This window comes from Nannobrachium achirus (assembly GCF_963921795.1).
Source record: "Nannobrachium achirus genome assembly, chromosome: 10".
In the NCBI taxonomy this organism is placed as follows: Eukaryota; Metazoa; Chordata; class Actinopteri; order Myctophiformes; family Myctophidae; genus Nannobrachium; species Nannobrachium achirus.
Genome location: NC_137819.1, coordinates 59,001,551 through 59,026,842, shown reverse-complemented (window position 1 = coordinate 59,026,842; position 25,292 = coordinate 59,001,551). Strand labels below are relative to the sequence as shown.

Genomic DNA, 25,292 nt, shown 5'->3' with positions numbered 1-25,292 from the left:
GTCAACACCAAACTCCAGAACAACAGATTCGCAGCTATCTGGAGGTAATAACACTTATAAAATGATTATGATGATATGGTTCATTCATTCACATACACAGGCGCACACACACACACGCACGCACATATAATAATAATGACAAATGTCGCTCGCCAGATTTACCGGAGCTAAAAAAAAACAAGAATTGACATATTCAATATAAAGGCTGGTAAAAAAAACAAGAATTGACATATTCAATATAAAGGCTGGTGCTTGTTGTTTCTTGTTAAAGTGGTGGCCTATGGTATAAGGCCTATGGTGTAAGGTCTCAAATATTTGCTTAATTATGTTTCTATGTGCTACATAGGCTGAGAAATTTATTTTTTATTAGACGTTTTATAAGATTCATTACAATTTTTGAGTTTGCAGATTTTTTTTTTTAAATGATAAAGGTCTGGACCATGACAAGTAATTTTCCATGAAAGCCAAAGGTGTAAGCTATCAAACAGTTTTGAAATTTCGTTTCTAGCTGCTACAGAGGCTACCCTAACCTCAGTAAAACTATGCCTAAACCTAACCCTCATGGGCTCAGGAGGAAAACATGGCACACAGCTGGGAACACTCAGGTGATTACTTTAACATTTCTAACTTGTACTGAATTAGAAACTACTTTAGTGATGTAGGTCCCTGTGGGGGACATTTACAATTGTATGGAGCTAGTTGCTTGGTTTCTATGGGGGGCTCTTAGCTGTAAACCCATTGTTTTCAGATCTGACTCTGTGATTGGCTGCCTTGTTCTCAATTCTTCCCCCTAAGCTCTGCTTATAAGGGAAGGTATTGGAATGGCAAACTCACTCATGGGCTCAGGAGGAAAACATGGCACACAGCTGGGAACACTCAGGTGATTACTTTAACATTTCTAACTTGTACTGAATTAGAAACTACTTTAGTGATGTAGGTCCCTGTGGGGGACATTTACAATTGTATGGAGCTAGTTGCTTGGTTTCTATGGGGGGCTCTTAGCTGTAAACCCATTGTTTTCAGATCTGACTCTGTGATTGGCTGCCTTGTTCTCAATTCTTCCCCCTAAGCTCTGCTTATAAGGGAAGGTATTGGAATGGCAAACTCACTCATGGGCTCAGGAGGAAAACATGGCACACAGCTGGGAACACTCAGGTGATTACTTTAACATTTCTAACTTGTACTGAATTAGAAACTACTTTAGTGATGTAGGTCCCTGTGGGGGACATTTACAATTGTATGGAGCTAGTTGCTTGGTTTCTATGGGGGGCTCTTAGCTGTAAACCCATTGTTTTCAGATCTGACTCTGTGATTGGCTGCCTTGTTCTCAATTCTTCCCCCTAAGCTCTGCTTATAAGGGAAGGTATTGGAATGGCAAACTCACTCATGGGCTCAGGAGGAAAACATGGCACACAGCTGGGAACACTCAGGTGATTACTTTAACATTTCTAACTTGTACTGAATTAGAAACTACTTTAGTGATGTAGGTCCCTGTGGGGGACATTTACAATTGTATGGAGCTAGTTGCTTGGTTTCTATGGGGGGCTCTTAGCTGTAAACCCATTGTTTTCAGATCTGACTCTGTGATTGGCTGCCTTGTTCTCAATTCTTCCCCCTAAGCTCTGCTTATAAGGGAAGGTATTGGAATGGCAAACTCACTCATGGGCTCAGGAGGAAAACATGGCACACAGCTGGGAACACTCAGGTGATTACTTTAACATTTCTAACTTGTACTGAATTAGAAACTACTTTAGTGATGTAGGTCCCTGTGGGGGACATTTACAATTGTATGGAGCTAGTTGCTTGGTTTCTATGGGGGGCTCTTAGCTGTAAACCCATTGTTTTCAGATCTGACTCTGTGATTGGCTGCCTTGTTCTCAATTCTTCCCCCTAAGCTCTGCTTATAAGGGAAGGTATTGGAATGGCAAACTCACTCATGGGCTCAGGAGGAAAACATGGCACACAGCTGGGAACACTCAGGTGATTACTTTAACATTTCTAACTTGTACTGAATTAGAAACTACTTTAGTGATGTAGGTCCCTGTGGGGGACATTTACAATTGTATGGAGCTAGTTGCTTGGTTTCTATGGGGGGCTCTTAGCTGTAAACCCATTGTTTTCAGATCTGACTCTGTGATTGGCTGCCTTGTTCTCAATTCTTCCCCCTAAGCTCTGCTTATAAGGGAAGGTATTGGAATGGCAAACTCACTCATGGGCTCAGGAGGAAAACATGGCACACAGCTGGGAACACTCAGGTGATTACTTTAACATTTCTAACTTGTACTGAATTAGAAACTACTTTAGTGATGTAGGTCCCTGTGGGGGACATTTACAATTGTATGGAGCTAGTTGCTTGGTTTCTATGGGGGGCTCTTAGCTGTAAACCCATTGTTTTCAGATCTGACTCTGTGATTGGCTGCCTTGTTCTCAATTCTTCCCCCTAAGCTCTGCTTATAAGGGAAGGTATTGGAATGGCAAACTCACTCATGGGCTCAGGAGGAAAACATGGCACACAGCTGGGAACACTCAGGTGATTACTTCAACACTTTATAACTTGTACTGAATTAAGAACTTGTATTGAATTAGAACCATCCAGTGAGTTAAAACATCAGCAAGTGGACCATTCAGATCCAGCAATCTGAGCAATCAGTCAGGGCGGGTGGGGCTCTTAGCCATGGTAGGCAACCCACCTAGGAGAAGGTCACTCTGAGGTAAAAACCAGGACTGTGAGAATTTGCGACCCCACAGCCCTTAAACTAGCATTGAAAAGCCAACCATGAAGAACAAAGTCATTTCAAATCCTATACTTCCAGCGGCGGGAGTCCGCAGGAGCACCGCGGCGGATGGTGGTGCTGGTCCCCCTTCTGGAGGGCATCATGACGACAGGACCTCAAACCCACGGGAACGAGGGAGGGTTCTGTCTGACCACAGCATCCCGTCCAATGCACTCATGCGCTGTCGGAGACCATTTGTAATGGGGACCTTCAACGCATGCACAGTGAGAGAAGAAGCTAGACTGGTGGAATTGGCACATTGTGCTGAAGAACAGGGGGTAGAGATCCTGGGAGTCCAGGAACACAGAAGAGTCCACACTAACACTAACGACCAGATAGTTTACTGCCAAGTGGAGAAACGCACGTTCATCACTGCATCTGCGTGGCGAAACAAGGCCCAGGCTGCAACAGGAGGCGTAGGACTAATGCTAGGCTCTCTAGCGCGCAGGGCCCTCCGACGGGTTCACAAGCACACCGAAAGGATCCTCATGGCTGAGTTCGCAGGTAACCCAGTGACAACAGTCATAGTGGTGTACTCGCCCACTAACACGGCAACACCTGAGGATGTTGAGAAGTTCTATGAGGACCTCACAACAGCAGTCCGAGGTGTCCCAGCGCACAACTTCCTGGCAATCCTTGGCGACTTCAACGCCAGGATCGGACAGGAGGATGCACCATTCCCATACCATGAGTCTACCAACCGCAACGGCGCATACCTCACAGCCCTTCTCATGGAACACCAGCTCCTGGCAGCGAACACCATGTTCAGGAAGAGAACAGGGAAGAGATGGACCTTCCGAGACCGAGCCACAAGGCCTGGGGAGCTACCCAGGCTATATCAGTTGGACTATATCCTAGTGAGGCAAAAGTGGAGGAATTCCATCCTGAATGCTGAGCCATACAGCACGTTCAGCTCTGTAGGCTCTGATCACCGTGTGGTCTCCATGAGGGTGCGACTGAGCCTCAGGGTCCCCAAGCCAAGCCCCAAGATTCGGCATGACTGGAAGGCACTCACGACCAATCCGGGCCTCCAAACCAGGTACACGGAGGAAGTCAGGAAGCGCTTTCGGCAGCTGGATAGGGGAGGAGAGCCCAGCCGTGAATATGGGAGATTCATCACAGCGAATGAGGAGGCGACCAGACTGTGCGTGCCAGTGCTGAACAGAGTAAGAGCACCACCACGGTCCAGACACCCGAAGGTTGTAGCAGCACGAGGCAGGATGGAGGAAGCACGACTCAACTTTGAGCGTGAACCAACAGAGGAGGGTCGCGAGACACTGAACGAAGCCAAACAGTCTCTCTTCAGCACCTACGACACCATCAAAGGGGAGGAAGTGATGGAAAGTGTGCGAAGAGTGCAGGCAGCGCAAGGTGAAAGGCAATACGGGGAGGCCTGGAAGGTAATAAATGAGATGACAGGGCGGAAGAGGGCCAAGGAGGGCCAGGTGGAAGGACACAGCCCAGAGGAGAGGGTGGCAACATGGTTCGACCACTTCCAGAGGCTCCTGGGAACATCAGTGGAAGAGGGAGAGGAGGAAAATATACCGACAGTCCTCCAGGGCCTGAACATCGACGACGGACCCTTCACAACCAGCGAGCTCGCCAGGGCAAAATCCACCCTGAGAGAGGGAAAAAGTGCTGGGCCTGATGGCATACCCCCAGAGGTCTTGAAGAACTGCGACCTAGACAACCTCATCCTAGACTTTTGCAACAATGCTCTACAGCACAACAAGCAACCTGAAATATGGTCTCTGTCTAACATCATCCCGGTGCCTAAAGCTGGAGACCTCTCAAAGCCAGACAACTACAGAGGCATCAGCCTGACATGTATCACTGCTAAGGTCTTCAACCGAATGATACTGAACAGGATACGGCATGCCATCGACCCTCACCTGAGAGAGAACCAAAATGGTTTTCGAGAGGAGAGAACAACCGTAGCACAGATCCTGGCATTAAGGAGATTAATAGAGCAGGTGAAAAAGGACAACCTAGCAGCTGTACTGTGCTTCATTGACTTCAAAAAAGCTTTTGATTCTATCCACAGAAGCAAGATGGTGAAGATCCTTGAGGCCTACAATGTCCCTCCCAACATTCTCCGGGCTATCGAGACCATGTACGCAAAAACAAGGGCCAAAGTGGTGACCCCGGATGGCAGCAGTGAGGTGTTTGACATCCGAGCTGGTGTAATGCAAGGAGACACCCTAGCCCCCTACCTCTTCATCATAGTTCTAGATTACGCGCTCAGGAAAGCCATAGGGGGACGAGAACAAGAGCTTGGCTTCACGCTAACACCAAGGAGGTCAAGGCGGCATCCCGCAGTAGTTCTGACAGACCTGGACTATGCGGACGACATCAGCCTGCTCTCCGACAGCATGGAACAAGCACAAGAACTCCTGAACAGGGTGGAGATAGAGTGTGCCAAAGTTGGTCTCAGGCTAAATGCTAAGAAAACTGAGGTTATCACCTATAACCTACCTGATCACTCACCTCTGACAACAACAGAAGGAGCTGTGTTGAAGGAAGTCAAGGACTTCAAGTACCTGGGCGCATGGGTCGACTCAACTGAGAAAGACCTTAAAGTAAGGAAGGCACTCGCGTGGAGGGCCCTGAACGGCATGAACAGTGTATGGAACTCTAACCTCCCCCGCCAAATCAAACTTAGCTTCTTCTTTGCAACGGTGGAGTCTGTTCTCCTCTATGGCAGTGAATGCTGGACCCTGAAGCCAACCCTGCAGAAGTCTCTAGACGGGTGCTACACTAGAATGTTGCGTGCAGTACTCAACATCAACAGGAGTGCACATGTTACCAACAGGAGCCTGTATGAGGGAATACCAAAGGTAAGCGAGAAAATTGCCACCAGAAGAATGAGACTAGCAGGACACTGCCAAAGACACCAGGAGCTTCCAGCCAGCAAATTGGTACTGTGGGAGCCAACACATGGGCACCGGTCGCAAGGACGTCCCACAAAAACATACGTGGACGTACTCAAGGAAGACGTAGGGACACAGAACACCAATGAGCTGGCCAGATGTATGGAGAACCGAGATGACTGGAAACAACGATGGAGGGCTCGTCTGAGGACGACCTAGATAACCTCAGTAAAACTAAACCTAACCCTAACCTCAGTAAAACTATGCCTAAACCTAACCCTAACCTCAGTAACCCTGACGCTGGTGAGTAGCTATATAACCTGCCGACGCTTTGCGCTCCTTTCCCCACCGTCTCCTACGGATTCAATAATAGCGAACGGGGCGGTCGTGTCTAGGGGCTCAAAGGTCACAGGAGGCCCTCCAGAAAATTGTGGCCAATAGAGACCCGTTGCCTAGTATGGTTCTGCTGCTAATCTGGTCCCCCAACACTCTCCAGACTCAGAGTATGTCCTGTGTATACAGTACGAGACAATTCCCTGGTGTTTGTCACTATCAGTTGCATAATTGTGTTTAAAGGAGAACACATACAACCTGCTGTCATGCGGCAAGAAGAACCCCTTGTATTTCCAGACTGAGGTTTATATCGTCACTGTCGGGCAGAAACCTTGTATCAAATGTGTATGTGTTTTTTCGTAAAGTAAATCCCTGCTTCATCATACAAGACCGTCGCACAAGACTAGTGAAAACAGCAGATCTACACAGCACACAACGGCGTTGTGTGCTTGTAGATCGTCTATTTTCACTATTTGAAATCATTTTCAAAATGAAAGACCCAAAACTAACGGTTTTGGACATACTAGGTTTTCACCCGACAACAACGACATACATCCATTCTGTCTTATAATCATTTCTCCTCAACACTATTATAATGCAAATCCAGCACACGCACTCACACGCGCATGCACGTTCTTCATTCTTCCAAGATGCGGGAGCAGTTCATTATGATAATATATGGATGGAAATCTGAATGTCATTGAAGTCGGTCACACTAATTCAATGCTCTGGCGTTTGTTCTCACCCCCCCACAGATTTGCTCATAGGTTACTATTTGTTGACGAACATGTATTGGCTGAGTGACAGTGTTTACTGCTAGGATGTGCTGTATGTTTGTGCCTTTAATGTCTCTTGATTTGGATATTTTCTGTACTGGAGGAGGGGCAAGCGAGCTCACCTCCCCGTCCCAATAGGCACTCGGACCACCGCACCTCCCACTGCTGTAGGCTCTTTGGTTGGGGGACGGTGAAGTTTCCATCCCCGAATTGTTTGCATCACTGATGACGTCTGGAAGTGAAAATTTGCATTGTGGCTTCTGTAAACAGAAGTGCTGTGTGTGTGTGTGTGTGTGTGTGTGTGTGTGTGTGTGTGTGTGTGTGTGTGTGTGAGTGACTGTTCGTGCGTGCGTGCAAGAATCTCTGTGTTATATGTTCTATAATAGGTTGCGTAGCCTTTTATGATGTGTGTGTGGCCGAGACCGATGTGCCTATGTGCCTCTATGACTGGTGTGTACTAGATGACGTGTTTGTAATATGTGCGTGTGTGTGTGTGTGTGCCGTGCTGGTGTGTATTGATGCAGAAAGGGCAGTGCAGGCTACAATACGTGCACGTCACCAGGATGAAAGGTCCAGTGGCTCAGTAGAAAGCAACGCGGCCATGCTCCACTGAACCAGAGACGGCTCTAATGAAAGCCTGACGCCGGCCTCACCGATCCCCTATCCCTCCACCTTACAATGGGCACGCTGACCTGGTGCCTTTGTGCCTCCCGGAGTATGAACCTTACTGACCTCGGCTTGACGTTCTCAGGCCAAGGACCCCTTAGTTGAGAGAGAGAGAGAGAGAGAGATGAAGCAGGGACCCCCACAACCTTCTCATAGATTCCATTTAGTTTCATGGATTGACAGCACAATCGTCAGTGTATTTTGGATTCATGTCAATTTGTGTTGTCAGATATTTAACCACTTACAACGTCAATACTTAAATAAACTTGACCTTTTGCTCTGCACTTAGTCTGCTTTTTCCCCCCTCTACACCAAACTTCTATGCCAAAAATAGCCGATCTACAAGCTCACAACGCCTCGCAGCGCGCTGCGAGGCGTTGTGAGCTTGTAGATCTGCTATTTTTGGCGAAAGTTCTCCGAATATGGACGCTAGGGTTCAAGTGGTTAATATAAAAAAGGAGGAAAAAGGTTTCTATCTCACAAAGATTTCTAGGACCCCCTGTAGTAACTGTGAGGACCCACTTGGGGGTCCCGGACCCCCTGTTGAAGACCCTTGCTCTAGTGCTACCCTGAGGCCAAAAGTGTGTTTGTTGTACTTGTACCTAAAATATCTCAAAATCTAATGGGCATCCCTTGGACCTGTCATCTCTCCAGTGTATGCTGGCAGCCAAGATCTCTAGTGCAAGGAGCAGTCACAATGCTAAATTGATCACCATACTGCTCTATTTAGCAAGAAAGGCTATTCTCAAACTTTGGATACATGAAGACACTCCTACACTGGGCGATTGGTATAGAGAGGTAATGGGTGTGATACCGCTGGAAAAACTGACTTATACTCTTCGTGATAACATTTATAAGGGTATGGCAGCCAGTCTTGCATGCAGTGGACCCCTTACAGTTTACAGTTTACAGTTTAGGCATTTAGCAGACAAAAAGGTTCTAAAAACCTAAAAACAAATGCTAACTAGCTTCATGTATGGTCATTGAGTGTTTCAGTAGTGCTAAGGGTTTAGGTGGAGTCTGAAAAGGTGAGTCTTCAGTCCACGGCGAAAGCTAGCGAGTGAGTCCGTTGTTCTAAGTGCGACAGGGAGTTTGTTCCACAACTTTGGGGCCAGGAGGGCAAACTGTCTCGGACGAGTGGATTTTTGCCCTGTTTTTTTGGAGCTGTGTGAAGCACAGGCTCCCTATACGTGGCTGTGTGGGTCTGTGTGTCTGTGTGTGTGTGTGTGTGTGTGTGTGTGTGTGTGTGTGTCTGTCTGTGTGTCTGTATGTAGCCTGAACTTCCTAAACTTCAGCACGCCACTAGTCCCACAGTTTTGCCACCACACACTCGCGCCATATGTCAAATCGACCGGCTTACTCGGGAATCGTGGGCTATTACTTTTCTAAGAGAAAGGTTCTATAGTTTAATTGATATTAATTTATTAGTGAATTAATTTTCCCCATTGACTTATAATGGGAATTGCAAAAACTCACATTCAATTATTTGTCTCTCGCAAACCATAGGGGCTAGAGTTTCAAGACTTGGAGAGGAGGTTCATAATGATTTCAAGGATTAAATAAAAAATAATTGTGTCATTTGGCCGCATGGTGGCGCCATAACACCCCACTTTACGTTTTGGCCTGTAACTCTTGAACCGTAGGTCGGAAAATTAAAAATATTTTTTCCCTGGATTCCTTGGGTCATGACGCATCTCCCCATATAGGCCACGCCCATTTGCGCCATGATAGATTTTCCGCCATCTTGAATTATCTCCAAAACACACTTTTTGCTCCTTTTCCTACATATTTTCTTCAAATGTCACAAAAATCGGTACACATGATCTACACACACACACACACACACACACACACACACACACACACACACACACACACACACACACACACACAGCTCCACTTCACACGGGTGTGATTTTTTTTTAGCGAGGGTTCTGTCAGCATCCCTGAGTTGGCTGATCTAAGTGCACGGGTGTGGGTGTAGGGGTTGATCAGGTTTTGGAGGTATGGAGGAGCCATGCCTTTGGCTGCTTTGCCCTTAGGGCTGAGCTTCAGTGTACCTTATTGAACAGCCCAAGGAAAAAGACTCTGGTGACCTGTAATATGCATTATGTCAAACCAGTGGTCTGTTTATCGTTTTTTGTCTGTTTTTAATTTTACTGTTAAATGTAATGTCTTTTTCAGTACTTGCTATTGTCTTTGTGTGTTTTATAATGTTAAGCAGCTATGCTGCCAAATATGTGAGAGTTCGACATACAGTGTACTTGTATGTAAGCTACTGTAACAGAACCTCAATAAACAAATGTAAAAAAAAAAAGAAAATAAATTAATGGGCAGATTGCCATTAAAAATTCATGCATTCATGCTTTCCCAGAGGATGATCCCTACTCATTGTGGTGACCCTTTGTCCTTTACTGTAGTGCCACCCTTAGGCCAAAATGTATGCTTGCACACAAGATAGCTCAACATTTGAATGGGCATATTGCAAAATAGACCCTACTGATTCTCCTAGTCTCCTAGCGACTCACCCGCGTGTCATGCAAGCAGACCTGAAGGCGACATTAAGATGTCAGTCTGTGGGAGATTATGGTTGCTTGTCTAAAAATAGCACGTTTGCTCACAATACCTCATGTTCAGCCTCTAATGACGAGACATGACGTCGATACCTTCTGCTCTGCCTGCTCTCTAGGAACAACTGGACAGAGCAACCTGATCGTTCTGTGAACTAGAAGAGCACCGATGGGTGTGGACCACAGTGGACTAGGGGTGGGCAATATAATCGATATGGCAAAACATCGTGATAGTTTATTTGCCAATACTGTATCACGATACTTTGAGGAAAATAAAATATGTTCCCATGCATAGGAACCAATGGTAGAAGTCCGGTCCTGACACTCCGCTGCCTCTAGATGTCGCTGTACTAGCTACTAGCTACTTCCCACGGTTCAGTGAGTGAGGTCTCTCGAGAAAATGGCTGCGAACGACGAAAACAAAAACATTAGAGCAGCACCTTCAGCTTTTAAAGCTGATATATCGCAATGGTATCGCAATAGTATCGTATCGCAAAGATTCGCAATATATCGTGATACTATTGCATCGTGACCCAAGTATCGTGATACGTATTGCATGGCGAGATTCTTGCCAATATCCACCCCTACAGTGGACTGTGTGCAGGGGCGTCACAAGAGGGGGGAAAGTGGGACAGAGTTACTAGGGCCCAAGGTGGAGGAGGGGCCTTAATTATTTTATACTTTAGCTATTGAAGAATAGCATATATACAAGCTCACAGCGCGGCGCGAGCTCGTAGAGCTGCTATTTTTGAAAAGTCGTGAGCAAATCTTTGAATATATGTATGTTTTTAGGCAAACATTTTCAACTCAATTCTGCTCCTGGTGGGTCCCTGGAACTAAATATTTTGAGATGGGGGTCCGTTGCCAAATACATATCATTTTGGGGGTCCTTCACATGAAAAAGTTTGAGCACCACCACTGACATAGAAGCATTGAAGGAAATGTTCAAGATTTTTCAAAAATAGCAGATCTACAAGCTTGTATATCTGCTATTTTTCCAATAGTTAAAGCACAAAATAATGCGTTCCCAGACAGTTCCACCTATGAAGAACATTCATGGGGGGCCCGGCCCGCAGTGAATCCTTGTACCCAGGGCCCAGAATGTAGTGCGACACCCCTGACTTTGTCTTGTGGGAACACTGAGCTGTGGTAGCTGGGTTCTCTTCACTGGATCTGAGGGAGATTTATGACCTTTGCTCATTACTCTGTTTGTCAGCGAGAACTGATGTTCTTCGTTAGTTTGCTGGTTGACCACCCTCCATTATGGTGGGTATTGTATTCTGTTCACAACTCCTAGAGTTAATTAGGAGAGACTGTCCCCATGGCTGCCTGTCAGCTCCTGCCCCCGGAGGAGAGGCAGGCACGGCAGGGGAGCGCTGATAACCTTGGTAATTGGACTGTGTGTTTTACAGCGATGTGTGGAGGGAGGCGTGTGTGCGCACTCGTGTTTTTTCATTGTTGTTTGAGGGCTTTATTGGGATTCAATACAGTGTACAAACATACATCTCAGTTCCCTGAAGCTTTACTTCAAATTTAAGAACTGTATTTAATTATATTCAGGGACGTGCAGAGAATGTTAGAGAGGCAGGGGCTGAAATCTCTAAAAGGGCTTTTTGATGAAAATATCGAAAATAGCCGACCTCCAAGCTCACAACGCGTCACGCTGCGATGCGTTGTGAGCTTGGAGTTCGGCTATCTTCGGAGCTTGATACCACGCTGAACTAAGCATAATCAAGTCAATACTGGAGATGTGGCGTACGGCATGCATTTCTACACAGAGAGGGCATTTCTTTCAACATAAGATGAGGGGAGTTTGGACAAGGCAGTTCTCTTGAATGCTGCCTTCAGGTATGGCTTGGAAAGGAGGCATTTGCATTTCTTTCACCATAGTAAAAACTGCATTCATGGTCTGGAGAGAGTGCACTTTTTACAGATGGATAAAAGGGCAGGGGCTCAAGCCCCCTTTGATGTCTATGCGTGCACGTGCCTGATCATATTTGTTAGGTATCTGAAGTATTTTGGTCATTGTGTGCACTGATGATGCTGTCATGACCTTTTTCACAGAGGTCAGGTCTTATCTTTTATAACGAGTAAAGGGACCTTGGCTGGCTCTCGGCGTTGCTATGAAACCGTGGCTCACGCAGATCTTAGGAATGGATCTATTTTCCAAAACAGCCTAATTAGTTTGTTACAGATGCACGGATGCCAGCTCATTAACCCATTCAGAACGGGTACACATTTTGTGTATCATTATTTTATGCTTTAACTATTGAAAAATAGCAGATATACAAGCTCACAGCGCGGCACCGAGTGCCGCGCTGCAAGCTTGTAGATCTGCTATTTTTGAAAAGTTGTGAAAATAATGTGCAAATAATTTTGCTTCTGGGTGGTCCCTGGAACTAAATATTTTGAGATGGGGGTCCGTGGCCAAAAAAATATCAGTTTGGGGGTCCTTCACATGAAAAGGTTTGAGAACCACTGACATAGTAGTATCTCAAGAACAGACTAACTGAGCTCCAGTTGGAGTGAAAATGACCTTTTTTTTGACGATGGCTGGCCAGATTGCTGACATAGAAACATAGGTTTTTCAAAAATCTTAGAAGGATTCAAAAGACACCTATAGAATCGGGTCAAAATTCAAATTTTCACGATTTTTCAAAAATAGCAGATCTACAAGCTCGCATAAAATAATGATACACAAAATGTGTACCCCTTCTAAATGGGTTAAATAAAATGAGCAGCGGCTTATCTGCTAGATGAGCTCCGTCCTGATTATTACGCTGTGACTCGTCAGGTGCAGTGATTTGTCCTTTTATCGTTGCAATAAAGACGTTGCCGCCCGTTGCTGTGTACTATCCAGGCCTTAGGTACACTTCATTATGTAATAGGTTATGTCTGTGTTGATGTTTACTTACTCGAACTTCTGACTGATCTGATGTCCCCTTTTGCTGTTGGTTCATTTGCATTCACATAATATGCCAATTGTTATGGACATAATGCAGTTATTACGCACCTGCCAATTAGTATGCACAATTGCACATGTATTATGCAAATGGCAATTATTATGCACATTGATGCTAATTATCTTTGTGTTTAACTAAACCGTAGCCTCGCGTGGCCAGACTATACCACTGAGGGCACATTTATTTAATTTGCACTGGTTCCAGGCTAACAGGGCTAAGACCAGGGAAGGGGCTAGTGCAGTTATTGCTGCTGTATTTGCTTTAAGAAGTTTCGTTGAATGATTTTTTCTCTCTCCCTTCTCAGAGCCTTGATGAAGAAGCTATCTTGGATCTTGGAAAAACCAGCTCCACAACCCATACAAACTATGAGACGGAGGAACTAGAGAGTGAGTGAACCCCTTTTTTCAGGGTTGAGTGCCCTATATATATACCCTGCTGTTTATGTTGTTTTAACCTGTGTTATCAGGGGCGTCACAAGGAGGGGGAAAGTGGGACTGAGTTAGCAGGGCCCAAGGTGGAGGGGCCTTAATTATGTTATACTTTAGCTACTGAAAAATAGCAGATATACAAGCTCACTCGGTGCCGCGCTGTGAGCTTGTAAATCTGCTATTTTTGAAAAGTCGTGAAAATGTGTGCAAATCTTTGAATATATGTTTCTTTTAAGCGAACATTTTTAACTCAAATTTTGCTTCTGGGGGGTCCCTGGAACTAAATATTTTGAGATGGGGGGCCAAATACATATCATTTTGTGGGTCCTTCACCTGAAAAAGTTTGAGCACCACTGACATAGAAAACATAGGTTTTTCAAAAAAACCTTAGAAGGATTTGACTTGCACAAATATTCACGTTTTTTCAAAAAATAGCAGATCTACAAGCTCGCAGCGCGGCACTCGGTGCCGCGCTGTGAGCTTGTATATCTGCTATTTTTCAATAGTTAAAGTACCCAGCCAGGGCCCAGAATTTGGTGCGTCACCCCTGTGTGTTATATTAGTTTTTCTTGGTAGCAAAGTGTTTCCTAGAGAAACAGTGGGTTTGTTCCACGAAGAGAGTGCGCAACCTCAAAAACAGACTGCAATCGCCCTCATTCATCTGATTGCAATTAGCACAGCAAGGCTTTAGACTGATCAGCTGCTCACATAGCTAGAGATTTTCCAGGTTAATCGCCTGGCTTAGTAGTAAACACGATTAGTAAACAAACACACTAGCCATACCAGTGTTAGAATTCATGATAGTTGGCTAATTAGCCTTCCCTGCATGGTTTATCCACACAACACAGATGAAGAAGAAAGACAAATAGAACGTAGTAGTGTCCTTCTAAGGATTCAATTTCAGTTTCCTTGACGTCACTGAGGATGGCATTGTTTATGGGCCTATTTTAGCTCTGGCATTCATTACAACATCTTAACTCTTTTAGTGCCACCCGTTCACCACTAGAGGGCGCCCCAGGTGCCATAGAAAATCCCATAGAGATATGCTGGTATATGCAGAAGCCCTGCAGCCATGACTTGCCTGAACACTTTCCTTTGTGCATGTACAGGAAGAGGATGAAGTTAGCTTGAAGTTAGCTATTGGCTACCAAGCATTTTAGAAGCCTTATTTTCGTGAACTTAGCCATGATTAAACCTTGCACACCTCATGCATGGGAAAAAAACAGAGAAGAATGAGCTCTAAAAAATCCAATGCAATCCTGGATTGCATTGGAGTGGATTTGTGCAGTTTGTTCACAGCTTTCAAACAAAAAAATCCGATTGGAAATCCGTTCAGGCATTCTTGAGATAATCGCCATTATGTTTTACATGTTATGTAAACAAACATGGCTGCCCTGTATGTTAGATGGGGTTGTATGGGGGTGGAACATGCAAAATCACGATTGAAATCATGTTCACTAGATTTGATGGGGTCCAAAAAAAAAATGTTTTAAAAAAAAAATTCAATTTTTTTTTTTTTTTTTTTCAAAAACCGAACATGTTCGGTTTTGGCATATGTAATACGTTTTAAAAAACCGAACATGTTCGGTTTTGGCACTGGATGAGTTAAGTTGTAATATTGCCAAGAGCAGGCCTGGCAGCAGCCCAGAACCCAGTTCAGATTTTTGCCTGTGTTGTAAATTCAAATCGGCGAATGGAATGGAGAGTTTGTCCTGATTAATCTAAAGTTATGTAACACACTGATCATGAAACGACCACATTTCCACCTCTCTTTACTGCGTGTGCGTTAGAAGCACACATCCCCAGTGAAGCACAGGGGATGGTGATGGCTCAATCTTTCCAAGTGATCCATTTGTATCTGGACTGATAAGACACAAATACACAGATATACAACTGTTACTAATAATACTGATAATAATACTAGTAAGACGCCTCAGGGCGACATGCGACCTCGCCCTAAAGGGCGATTCTTTGCCATCTGGTATATCGGACCAGTTGCACCAGACCCCTGCATGATAGTCAACAATGTGTGTGTCAGAACATGCCCATATATAGGCATTACCAAATATGGGCATTCCCAGATATGCGCTTAATATTGATGGCATCGGGACAGGGATCTCCATAAAACAGACAAGGACATAATTAATTTGCAAGTGTGACTCGTGATGACATCAGGGATCTCCATATATGGGCATAAAAGGGACATCAAGCCAGAGCGTGACGTCAGAGCGGCAAACCCATTCTGTTAAAAGTGGTTCCCCTGACTTCAGTCACATTCAGTCATTGCTAATTTATACCATTCTGATGAGTCTGAGTCACAGTGATGTGGCACAGAGTCACAGTGATGTCACGGTGATGTCACAGTGATGTGGACATCAGGGATCTCCATCCCCTGACATCACAGTGACATCAGAGCATGATGTCAGAGCGTCAAACCTATAGACCGTAAAAATGTGTACACGACTACACGTCTACACGCGGACAAGCTGTGACATTTCTCATGGTAAACTGCGACCCTCGGTCGCAATAAACCATCAATCACCCAGCGTGTAATTGACCAAATACATAAAGACGAGGGGAACCCTGGCTGCCGTGTCGGTGTGTATCAGGTGTCAGCGCTGCTCGCGCTCAGAGAAGACGCCAGTACTAGCAACAACATTCTAAACGGCAACGTCTCTCAGTTAAATCTCTCTGCTGTTCCCTCTGCCAGTAAACCCCCCCCCCCATCCCCCCTCCACCCCCACCACCTTGCATCCTGTCTGTCTCTATATGGGTCCATTTGAAAGTAGAAGTGCGCGCACGACTCCAAGTAGTTTCACAGTGACAGTACTAGACTTCTTCTTACCGGGTGCGCGGTCGGGAAACGTAACTTTGAAAAGAGAACACCAGCACTCACGGATCAGTCCAATCTATGTGGGTCCATCCTGCTCTCTCATCCCCAGGGCTGTCGCGATTATGAAATTTTACATGACGATTGATTGTCACTCAAATAATTGCGATTAACGATTTAATTGTGTTTTTGTCGTTGATAATTACATTTCTGTTTGGCTTTTAGGCTTTGAAGCTGCACATGGTAGATATGACACATAACCTAAATATACCAAGAAATTACTGACGTGAGAGTGATCTCTAATCCTCAGAGCAATGTTTGTTTTCTTTGTTTATGTACGATAGATTTTTGGGGCCGATCCCACTGGAGTCCTTCCTACTCAACCGATTACTGATGATTTGACTGATATTTTGTCTAAATATGTAACTTAAAAAGGTTATATTTGAAAGCATTTAACATATATGCAAAAAAAAGCCATATTCAAAAGTTTTAAAGAATAGTCGATGTACAAGCTCACAACCTTATTTTTTAAACCTTTGAGAATGTAGGGCTGCTACAGTTGCGTGCGCGCGTCAGATCCTCTTATCCTTGGCACGTGTATTGTTTTCTGTGCTCATGAGGTCCCTGCTGAAATCAAAGAAGAGTGACTCATCTATGGAAAAATGACTTTCTGGCCGAGAACGTAGGCTGCTTTCATCTCAGAGTTTCAATCCTGTTCAGTATGATCTGCGATGAGGGGGACGAAAATGCATCGGAAGGAAATGCAGACGGGTGGAAAAAGCAAACAGTCCTCTTCTTTCACGGTGCTTCAAATGGGTTACGGTGGTGACATCCGTCCAGGAAATGGAAATGAATCCGCTTCCTGTCCTATATTCCAGCTCTTCTTTGGAATGTCATGTGTTGTACCTCAGCTTTCCAAAGATATGAATTCATTATTAGGGAGTAGGGATGGGACTATATGAAAATGTCATATCACGATTATTGTGACGAAGAAATTGCGATTTAAAATATCCCCAACGTCCATTATCCTGGGGCGGAACATTTGCCAAAAAATAACAGATCTACAAGCTCACAACGCGTCGCAAAGAGATTGGTAGAGAGTGAAAAAAAAGACTATATCAAGTAGTAAAGTACGTAATTTCCACCCTTCCAGATCTGTTTTATCAATTATAGAGGGTTTGATATGCAGCTTGGCAAATGGAAGTTGAATTGATGACGGAGGATAATTTTCGCGATAAATGTGAATCTCCATGTCCACGATACGATTATTGTGAGTGTTTTTTTTATCACAATAAACAATGATGGCTATTATCATCCCATCCCTTTTAGGGATGTGATTGTAGCCATCACAGGCTTAACTTCTCTGATTGTAATGGTAATGTGTAACATTTAGAAACTCTGTATTCTGTCCTGTGGTTTTAATGAATAGCAGGTTCAATGTGTATTTTGAAAGGCAGGAATCTGACCTTCACATTCAAATAAACATCTGGCATCTCAGTAGTTGTTGGTTAAAGACATAATGAAAACAAAATGGGGAGAATTATTGAAAGCACCATTAATTCATCATTGTCCTTGGATGACTTCATGCCCTAGCGATGCACGATGAGTAATGAAACGTGCAGTTTCTCTTGTTGCCTTTTCCATTTTCTATTTTAGTGCTTTGGAAACATATTCATATACCAGTAAGACTCCCTAATCGAGAGATAAGCGACCGTCACGTCGCATACACAAACTTTAGAAAGCAATCGTAGCCAATCGGGAGGGAATATGGGAAATGTGGGGCGGCATAGCTCAGGGGTAGAGAAACTGGTATTAGAGCACGAAGGGTATAAATCCCGAAGGGTTCCCAGTTCGAATCCGGGCTCCCCCTGAGTTAATGTCGAAGGGTCCTTGGGCAAGACTCTGAACCCCTAATTGCCTCCGGTGAGTAGGTTGGTGCCTTGCATGGCTTCCTCCGCCACCGGTGTATGAATGTGTGTGTGAATGGGTGAATGTAATGCACAATCTATGTAAAGCGCTTTGGATTAAAAGCGCTATATAAATGCACCATTTCCCATTTACCAAATGGGACAGATCCATGTCGATGACATGACTTTAGAGATACTGTGTACCGCTTTGCGTGATCTTAGGCCAAAATCTAGGAGCTTTGTCCAAAAATGTGTTTTGCAAAAACCGTCCTGATGGTGGCGCTAGAAGTGTGCAAAGTTTGGCATTGATAGGGCCAACGGTGGCAGAGAGTAGGGGCAAAAGTGTAACGTGACAGACAGACAGGCGGACAGCCGGTGGAGCTTTTCATAGTAACTTGCGACCTGCCAGTCGCAATCATGCGTTTATTTTGCACCTCACCTCTTTCTCAAAACCAAACCCCCTTTCCCTTGACAAAAACATGTATTCGTATAATCCTAAAACCAGACAGATTTCACCCATCAGTGCTTGTTGATTTGGTAAATTGTAATGTACAGTAGGTGGTGATCTGTGACTGACATAAAGCTTGTTCTACTTTTGCACTGTTTTGGATCTCTGTGGATGAGACGTAAACTGTAAATATAATCCATCCAGTGCTGGATGCATACATTTTGTGGCCCTAGGCTCTGAACCTTCTGAAGAACCCTTAAATGGTAATAAAGATAAAATACTGAGGACGGCACAGGCAATGTGATTATGAAGCTGCTAATTGCGACCGAAGGTCGCATATACTCTGAAAAACCGTGTTGCTTGAGTGTCCTTCCTTCCTTCCTTCCGTAACCTCTGTGATGTCAGTATGATGTCAGCGAGTTGTGACATCACTTCCTGTACGGGGTGGCTACACGAAATGTGGATAACACTATATATGGAGATAGTCCAGTCCATCATGTCATATGGGACTACCGTCATAGACAGTAGCCAAAAGAGAAGGATACACAAGACTAAGAAAGACAAAAAAGGAGGAGGAGGATAAAGATAGATAAAGATACCAAAAGGAGAGAGAAGAAAGGGTGGATGAGGTACAATGTGTCTCAGAAAAGAAAAGGAGGTGGCAACGGGGGCGGCTAGATAAAGTTATTAGGCCTGGATCCGACTTTTAAGTCGACGCACAGGATTCCAGAAGTGTAGTGCTTATTCGCTCTTGTATCAAACTGGTACTCGAAACGTTCTTAGAATTTAATATATATTTTCTAAAGTAAATATGGGGGCGGCTGTGAAAAAAAGAGAAGAATAAAAAAGAAAAAAAGGAGGAGGAGGATAAAGATACCAAAAGGAGAGAGAATAAAAGGGTGGATGAGGTACAATGTGCGGTATCCTCCTTGTCAAGCTCGACGATGGAGAAATGGAGCGAACCTGTTTGGCCTAAACATGGAGATGTGGTACAGAATGACTCATATATGGGCATAAAAAGTATGTCATGTGACATCACTTCCTGTACAGACAGTCAGACAGACAGACAGACAGCCATTGACTCCGGCCTAACAATGGCTACTGTCTATGACGGTAGTCCCATATGACATGATGGACTGGACTATCTCCATATTTAATTCTGACGCAACAGGAAAGTGTAACATGAATATAAATGTATATCCTATGAATTATGACTCTTAAATAAGATGTAGCCTCCTCAAACAGCACTGAGTTACAGCAGTGGTTCTCAACCTTTTCAGGCCCCTTTGAACTGGGGACCCCCACCACCCTACGAGCATTAAGAGTTGAGGCATAACATTTTTTATAACACTGTTCTATTGTGAAAACAGCAGACCTACAGGCTCTGTGAGCATGTAGATCGGCTATTTCTGCCTCTAATATGACAATGTTTAATTTGACATTTTAGCCCTTGAATAGCACTTTAGAAATGTGCACATACCCTCTATACACTTAAACTTTATGTTGTTTTGTTTACTGTTGAGTGAGAAAACAATGTTCCACATTAAGTTAAGCATCTGGGGACCGCCAAAATACGACCCACAGGTTGAGAACCACTGAGTTACAGGCACAGCATATGCCGACTCGGTTCAGCCCAGCAAGTCGGTATTTGTCTGAGGTAGTCACAGCCTGTGACACCTGCTGCATTGAGCCCATGATGTCCTGTGGTTAACGATGGAAATCTGGGCTGAGCCCGCAAATAATGTCTGTGTGATGTCTGCTCAAGTGAGTCTTTTCTCAGTCAGTCTTCCACTGTGTTCTACGAGGATATTCAGAAGCTCGCTCACCAATGATCTTAATGTTTGATTGATGTTTGAAGTGATTTCATTGACGATGTTACCAGAATCGCACTCAGTAGCTATTAGCCGATATGCTGAGTTCATGCTTGATGAGGACCAGTTTGGAAAAGGATCATTCACAACTCTTAACAGACTGCAAAATTGTCTGTGTGGTCGAATCGATAACAGCAGTTGGGAACTGCCTTTTTTTCTTCTTTAGTGGAGAGAATTTTCAAGTCCAGACGACTAGAATTCACATTTTCCTGGTTCATTTTTAGAGTGCCATGAGAGCTAATTATCACCCACACACTGTGTGTGTGTGTGTCCAACAGAAAACTCGTATCTCCAAGATTCAAATTTGCACGTTCCTTCTTAAATTAAAGCCCTACCTTGTCAATATAAGACTGTTGCACAAAACTAGTGAAAATAGCAGATCTACAAGCACACACCGCCTCGTGTGCTTGTAGATCTGCTATTTTCACTTGTTTAAATCATTTTTGCCAGACCCATGAAATGGGTAGGCCTACATAAGCAAATGTCGGTCCGGGTTTTCTATATAAAGGGTATATATGATGATGACATGATGATGACATGCCTACAAAAGGCATGATGTCATAAATGATGATGACAGACAGGGGGTTGGCAGAACCGGGACAGCCTATAAATGTACCATTAAATTTATAGGCCCAGAGGGTTGGCAGAACCGGGGTCTGGCACAACCAGGTTGACCTGGTCTAGTTTTAATGATAAACACAAAACGAACGGTTTTGGACATATGAGGTTTCCACCCGAGAACGACGATATATATATATACTCCCATGACAAGGAGATAAGAATGGTTTTCAAAGTACAAATGATAATTTCTTTCTCTCTTCCCTTCCCTCCCAGGTCACAGGGCTGTATACGTGGGGGTCCATGTGCCTCTCGGACGGGAAAGCAAACGTCGGCATCGCCACCGAGGACACCGACATCACCGCAAGAAGAGAGAGAGAGACTCTGAGGAGGGGAAGGACGATGGCAGGGACTCTCCCACTTATGGTCAGTAAACCATTGACCCTAAAATCCCTCCTTCCTTGATCCATGCTATTTACCAGTTCACCAAAACATAAAAGGTTGTTTCATGCATTTTATCCACAAGTTTCCAGCCTCCCATCGTGCATTGCTCAGAAGGTGGGCGGCAGTTCCGGCGTCGTAGCCGAGCCGAGTGTGATCTTACAAGCTCACAACAGTCATATCTGTGACGTGACGTGAGCTTGTATGTCAGCTGTTCTCAGCTGTTCTCTACACACTTCACGGATGTGTCCCAGTAAATTCCTGTGGAAACAGGTGGATACAATTTTATAAAATTGTAAGATATCTTTTGGGGCTTTTCTGCCTTTATTTAATGCGAGTTCTCACAGTTTACCATGAGAAATGTGAGACTTATATATGAGACTTCATATGGGAATGCCCATATATGGAGGAAGACGGCCCATATCTGTGCGGCTGGTTCAGACAGGGATCCCCATGTATGGGCATAAAAGGGATGTACTATAGACTGTACAGCACATGGATCTCCATATATGGCTAACTGGTCCGATATACATCACTGGCCAGATGGCCAAAAATTGGCACGACCTTAGGTCGCACGTCGCCCTGAGGCGTCTTACTAGTAGTACACAGTGGAGAGAGATGGGGAGTGACACGCAGCAAAGGTCGTCGGGGTCGGGATTCCAACCCGTGACACGCTGTCAGGCATTAGAGCCTATATGTGGTATGTGCCTGGACCGCTAGCCAGCAGGCACCCCAATCAATTTCAAGATGTCTGTTTGGGTTCAGATCAAAATGTACCATAATTTTGTAATTTATTACCTTATTATTCCCTCAATAATGGCAAATGTGTTGTCACTGTTGGAGAATTTGAAGTAATTCTACATGAACATATCAATGTGGTTGGCACACAATTATGTGTCAAATCAGCGTGATGTACTGTTTTGGAAACAGTTTTGGAATCTGTACATTTTTAAGTAATCATCAGCCGATAACCAATTTGATGAATGATAGACTGTGTCATGTTATCCCACCCTACCTCAGACACAGTAGTGAACAGCAGTAGTTCATCCAAAAATGTCTTTCAAATTACACACATTGTAGTGAAAACAGCCGATCTACAAGCACACAACGCCTCACACTGATGAAGCAGGGCTTTACTTCGCGAAAAAACGCACACATTTGAAACTTGGAGATACGAGGTTTCTGCCCGACAACGACGACATGAAGCCTTGAATTCATGGCGTTTTAGTAGCATTCCTAAGCCACTCATTGGTCTCCAATTGAGTCAGACTCCGCAGGTCATCAAATTATTGGGTGAACTTCTCGTTTAAAACGTGCAGAAGTCATATCTGCCTTCCTCAATGACATTAGGCTCATTTATTAGCTGTTTTATTTCCCCCCCGCAAACTGGCCATCTCATAAACGACATGGCTGCGCGCACCACAGTGAAGATTGATGGAGAAACGTGACAGGGTGTCACCATGTAATGTGTCGGGGGCGGAAAGGCATCAGTCCACTCTGCCTTTTAGAAAATATGAGGTCTGAAATGTATCAGCCGGCTCTGAAAGGCCGAGCACGACGCATGGAAGCCAGCCAGCTCCAATACCGATTAAACCTTTGATATTTCAGACAAGCCGTGTCTGTGTTCCAACATCCCATCATTGGCTCAACAACACAGAGCAGAGAGAGAGAGAGACTCTGCAGTGGGGATGTTTTCTGAAGATTTGGAGAGACCAGTGCATACACATAGTCTAGCCTCTAGGCTGAGAATAGCTGCAAACTGTTCTCTCTCTCTGTGTGTGTGTGTGTGTGTGTGTGTGTGTGTGTGTGTGTGTGTGTGTGTGTGTGTGTGTGTGTGTGTGTGTGTGTGTGTGTGTGTGTGTGTGTGTGTGTGTGTGTGTGTGTGTGTGTGTGTGTGTGTGTGTGTGTGTGTGTGTGTGCACAATTCAGATAAAGCCTGTATTCAAGTATGATGTTTGTTTCCTCCTTTGTATACAGAAATCTGGCATCACTTGGTTGTGTGTGACTTTAAGGCACTTATTCTCGCTACATGGTTGTTGAATCGTAGCTCCACTTTTCCAATAATCCCTGGCAAGGAACTGTTTGGAAAGAGAAATCTGGTTAAAAAGACCAATGTCTTCTTGAGTCACATAGAAGCCCCTCCACGAGAGAAGACTTGATACAAAGCAATGCACCTACAGTATATAATGAGGCTGGATCTGTTATCAGTCGAGTCTGTTCTGTGCTGGTTGCAAGAAGACACATTGACAATTAGAGCTGTCACGATTATGACATTTTACATGACTATTAATAATATTGTCACTAAAATAATTGCGATTAACGATTTAATTGTTTTTTGTCGTTGACAATTACATTGCTGTTTGGCTGTTTGCCGATCTACAAGCTTGTAGCTTTCCAATAGTTTTGAAAATCTAACATTTTTCAACATGGAAACGATTATGACAAAATAACTGCGATTATGTCAAATACTTGTGATTAGACGATTATGTAATAATAATTTTGACATGCCCTATTGACAATGCTTCACTCCTCTCCGTCTGTGACTGAGTGACCAGGGTCTATGAGTGACAGCCTGTGGGCTTGCATTGGGGGGGGGGGTGAAAATATCAGTATGCACCATCACGCCCTGCTCCTCCTGACTCCAGTTCTGGCCATCTGTTGCATGCAACAAGAGTGTGCACTAATGGAAAACCACCATATTCTTGTGAACGGGGAAATATGAAGTGGCTGTGAGAGAATGGCATGAGAGAAAATGTCTCTTTGTCCTTCTTAATGCATCTCGTTCTCCTTTCCTGTGGCTTCGTCTTCTAGTGCAGTGTTTCTCAACCTTTTTTCTGCATGGGCACACTTTTCATGTCCAAGAATCCATGGACACACCAACAAAATACGGAGGTGTAAATATCGTCACTGTCGGGAAGAAACCTTGTATCTCCACGTTTCAAATGTGTAGGTTTCTTCGCAAAGTAAAGCCCTGCTTCATCATACAAGGCTGTCACACAACAGTAGTGAAAACAGCAGATCTACAAGCACACAACTAAATTACTATTTATTTAGTTGCGTGCTTGTTACAACTAATATCTATTTATTTATTTATTACTAAATTTCCCCCTTGGGATAATAAAGGTATCTATCTATCTATCTATCTACAACGCCGCTGTGTGGCGTTGTGTGCTTGTAGATCGGCTGTTTTTCACTAGTTTAAATCATTTTTAAAATGATAAATACAACTAGACCTTACCCCGTTCAAAGATATGTGCTCCAAAATATGTGTGGGTTGTGGGGAAAGTTACTGTAACTGGTGCGTGCGTGAGAATATGTGGGAGCATCATAATGTAAGGAGCAGCCCATGGAGTGAATTATGATGGATACCAATAATTTAACAGCAAAATTAGGTGAATGCTCCACATAGTTCTTCCATACCTGTTGGAAGAAGAGACACACATCAAACGCACCCGGTGAATGCGCGACCCGTGCATGCCTGCAACCCACATGAGAGAGAGAGAGATGCACATTCCTAACTGAGAGAGAGGGGTGTGTGTGTGTGGGGCTACAGATCCCATGGCCTGGAGGAATGGACCGTAACCCTGACAACAGGCTGTAGAGTTGAACAGAAGTGGTGAAGAAACGCTAATAAATAGCTTGAATTTGGAAAAAATGAAATACGGGCTCCGTCACCGTCTGTATAATGCTAATGGCCAATGCCATGTGAAAGTTCGGATCAGTTGCTGAAGCGAGTGAATAGATAAACGTGGAAATGCATTGTGACCTACTGACCTACTGACTTCTCTAATTATATGATAGATACTGGCTTTCAAGCAGTTTCAAGGGGCACACTTGACCCTTCTCAGGGGCACACC

General features: G+C 44.4%; 1 protein-coding gene across 1 annotated transcript in view; it reads left to right on the top strand.

Annotated features, from left to right (window-relative positions):
• The window catches only part of LOC308293195 (sodium bicarbonate cotransporter 3-like), a 115,512-nt gene that overhangs the window by 22,568 nt on the left and 67,652 nt on the right, over positions 1–25,292 (top strand). Inside the window, exons 2-3 of the mRNA XM_080735632.1 lie at positions 13,257–13,338; positions 21,271–21,424. Coding sequence (XP_080591758.1) covers positions 13,257–13,338; positions 21,271–21,424 — 236 coding nt within the window. The remainder of the gene's footprint in view (positions 1–13,256; positions 13,339–21,270; positions 21,425–25,292) is intronic.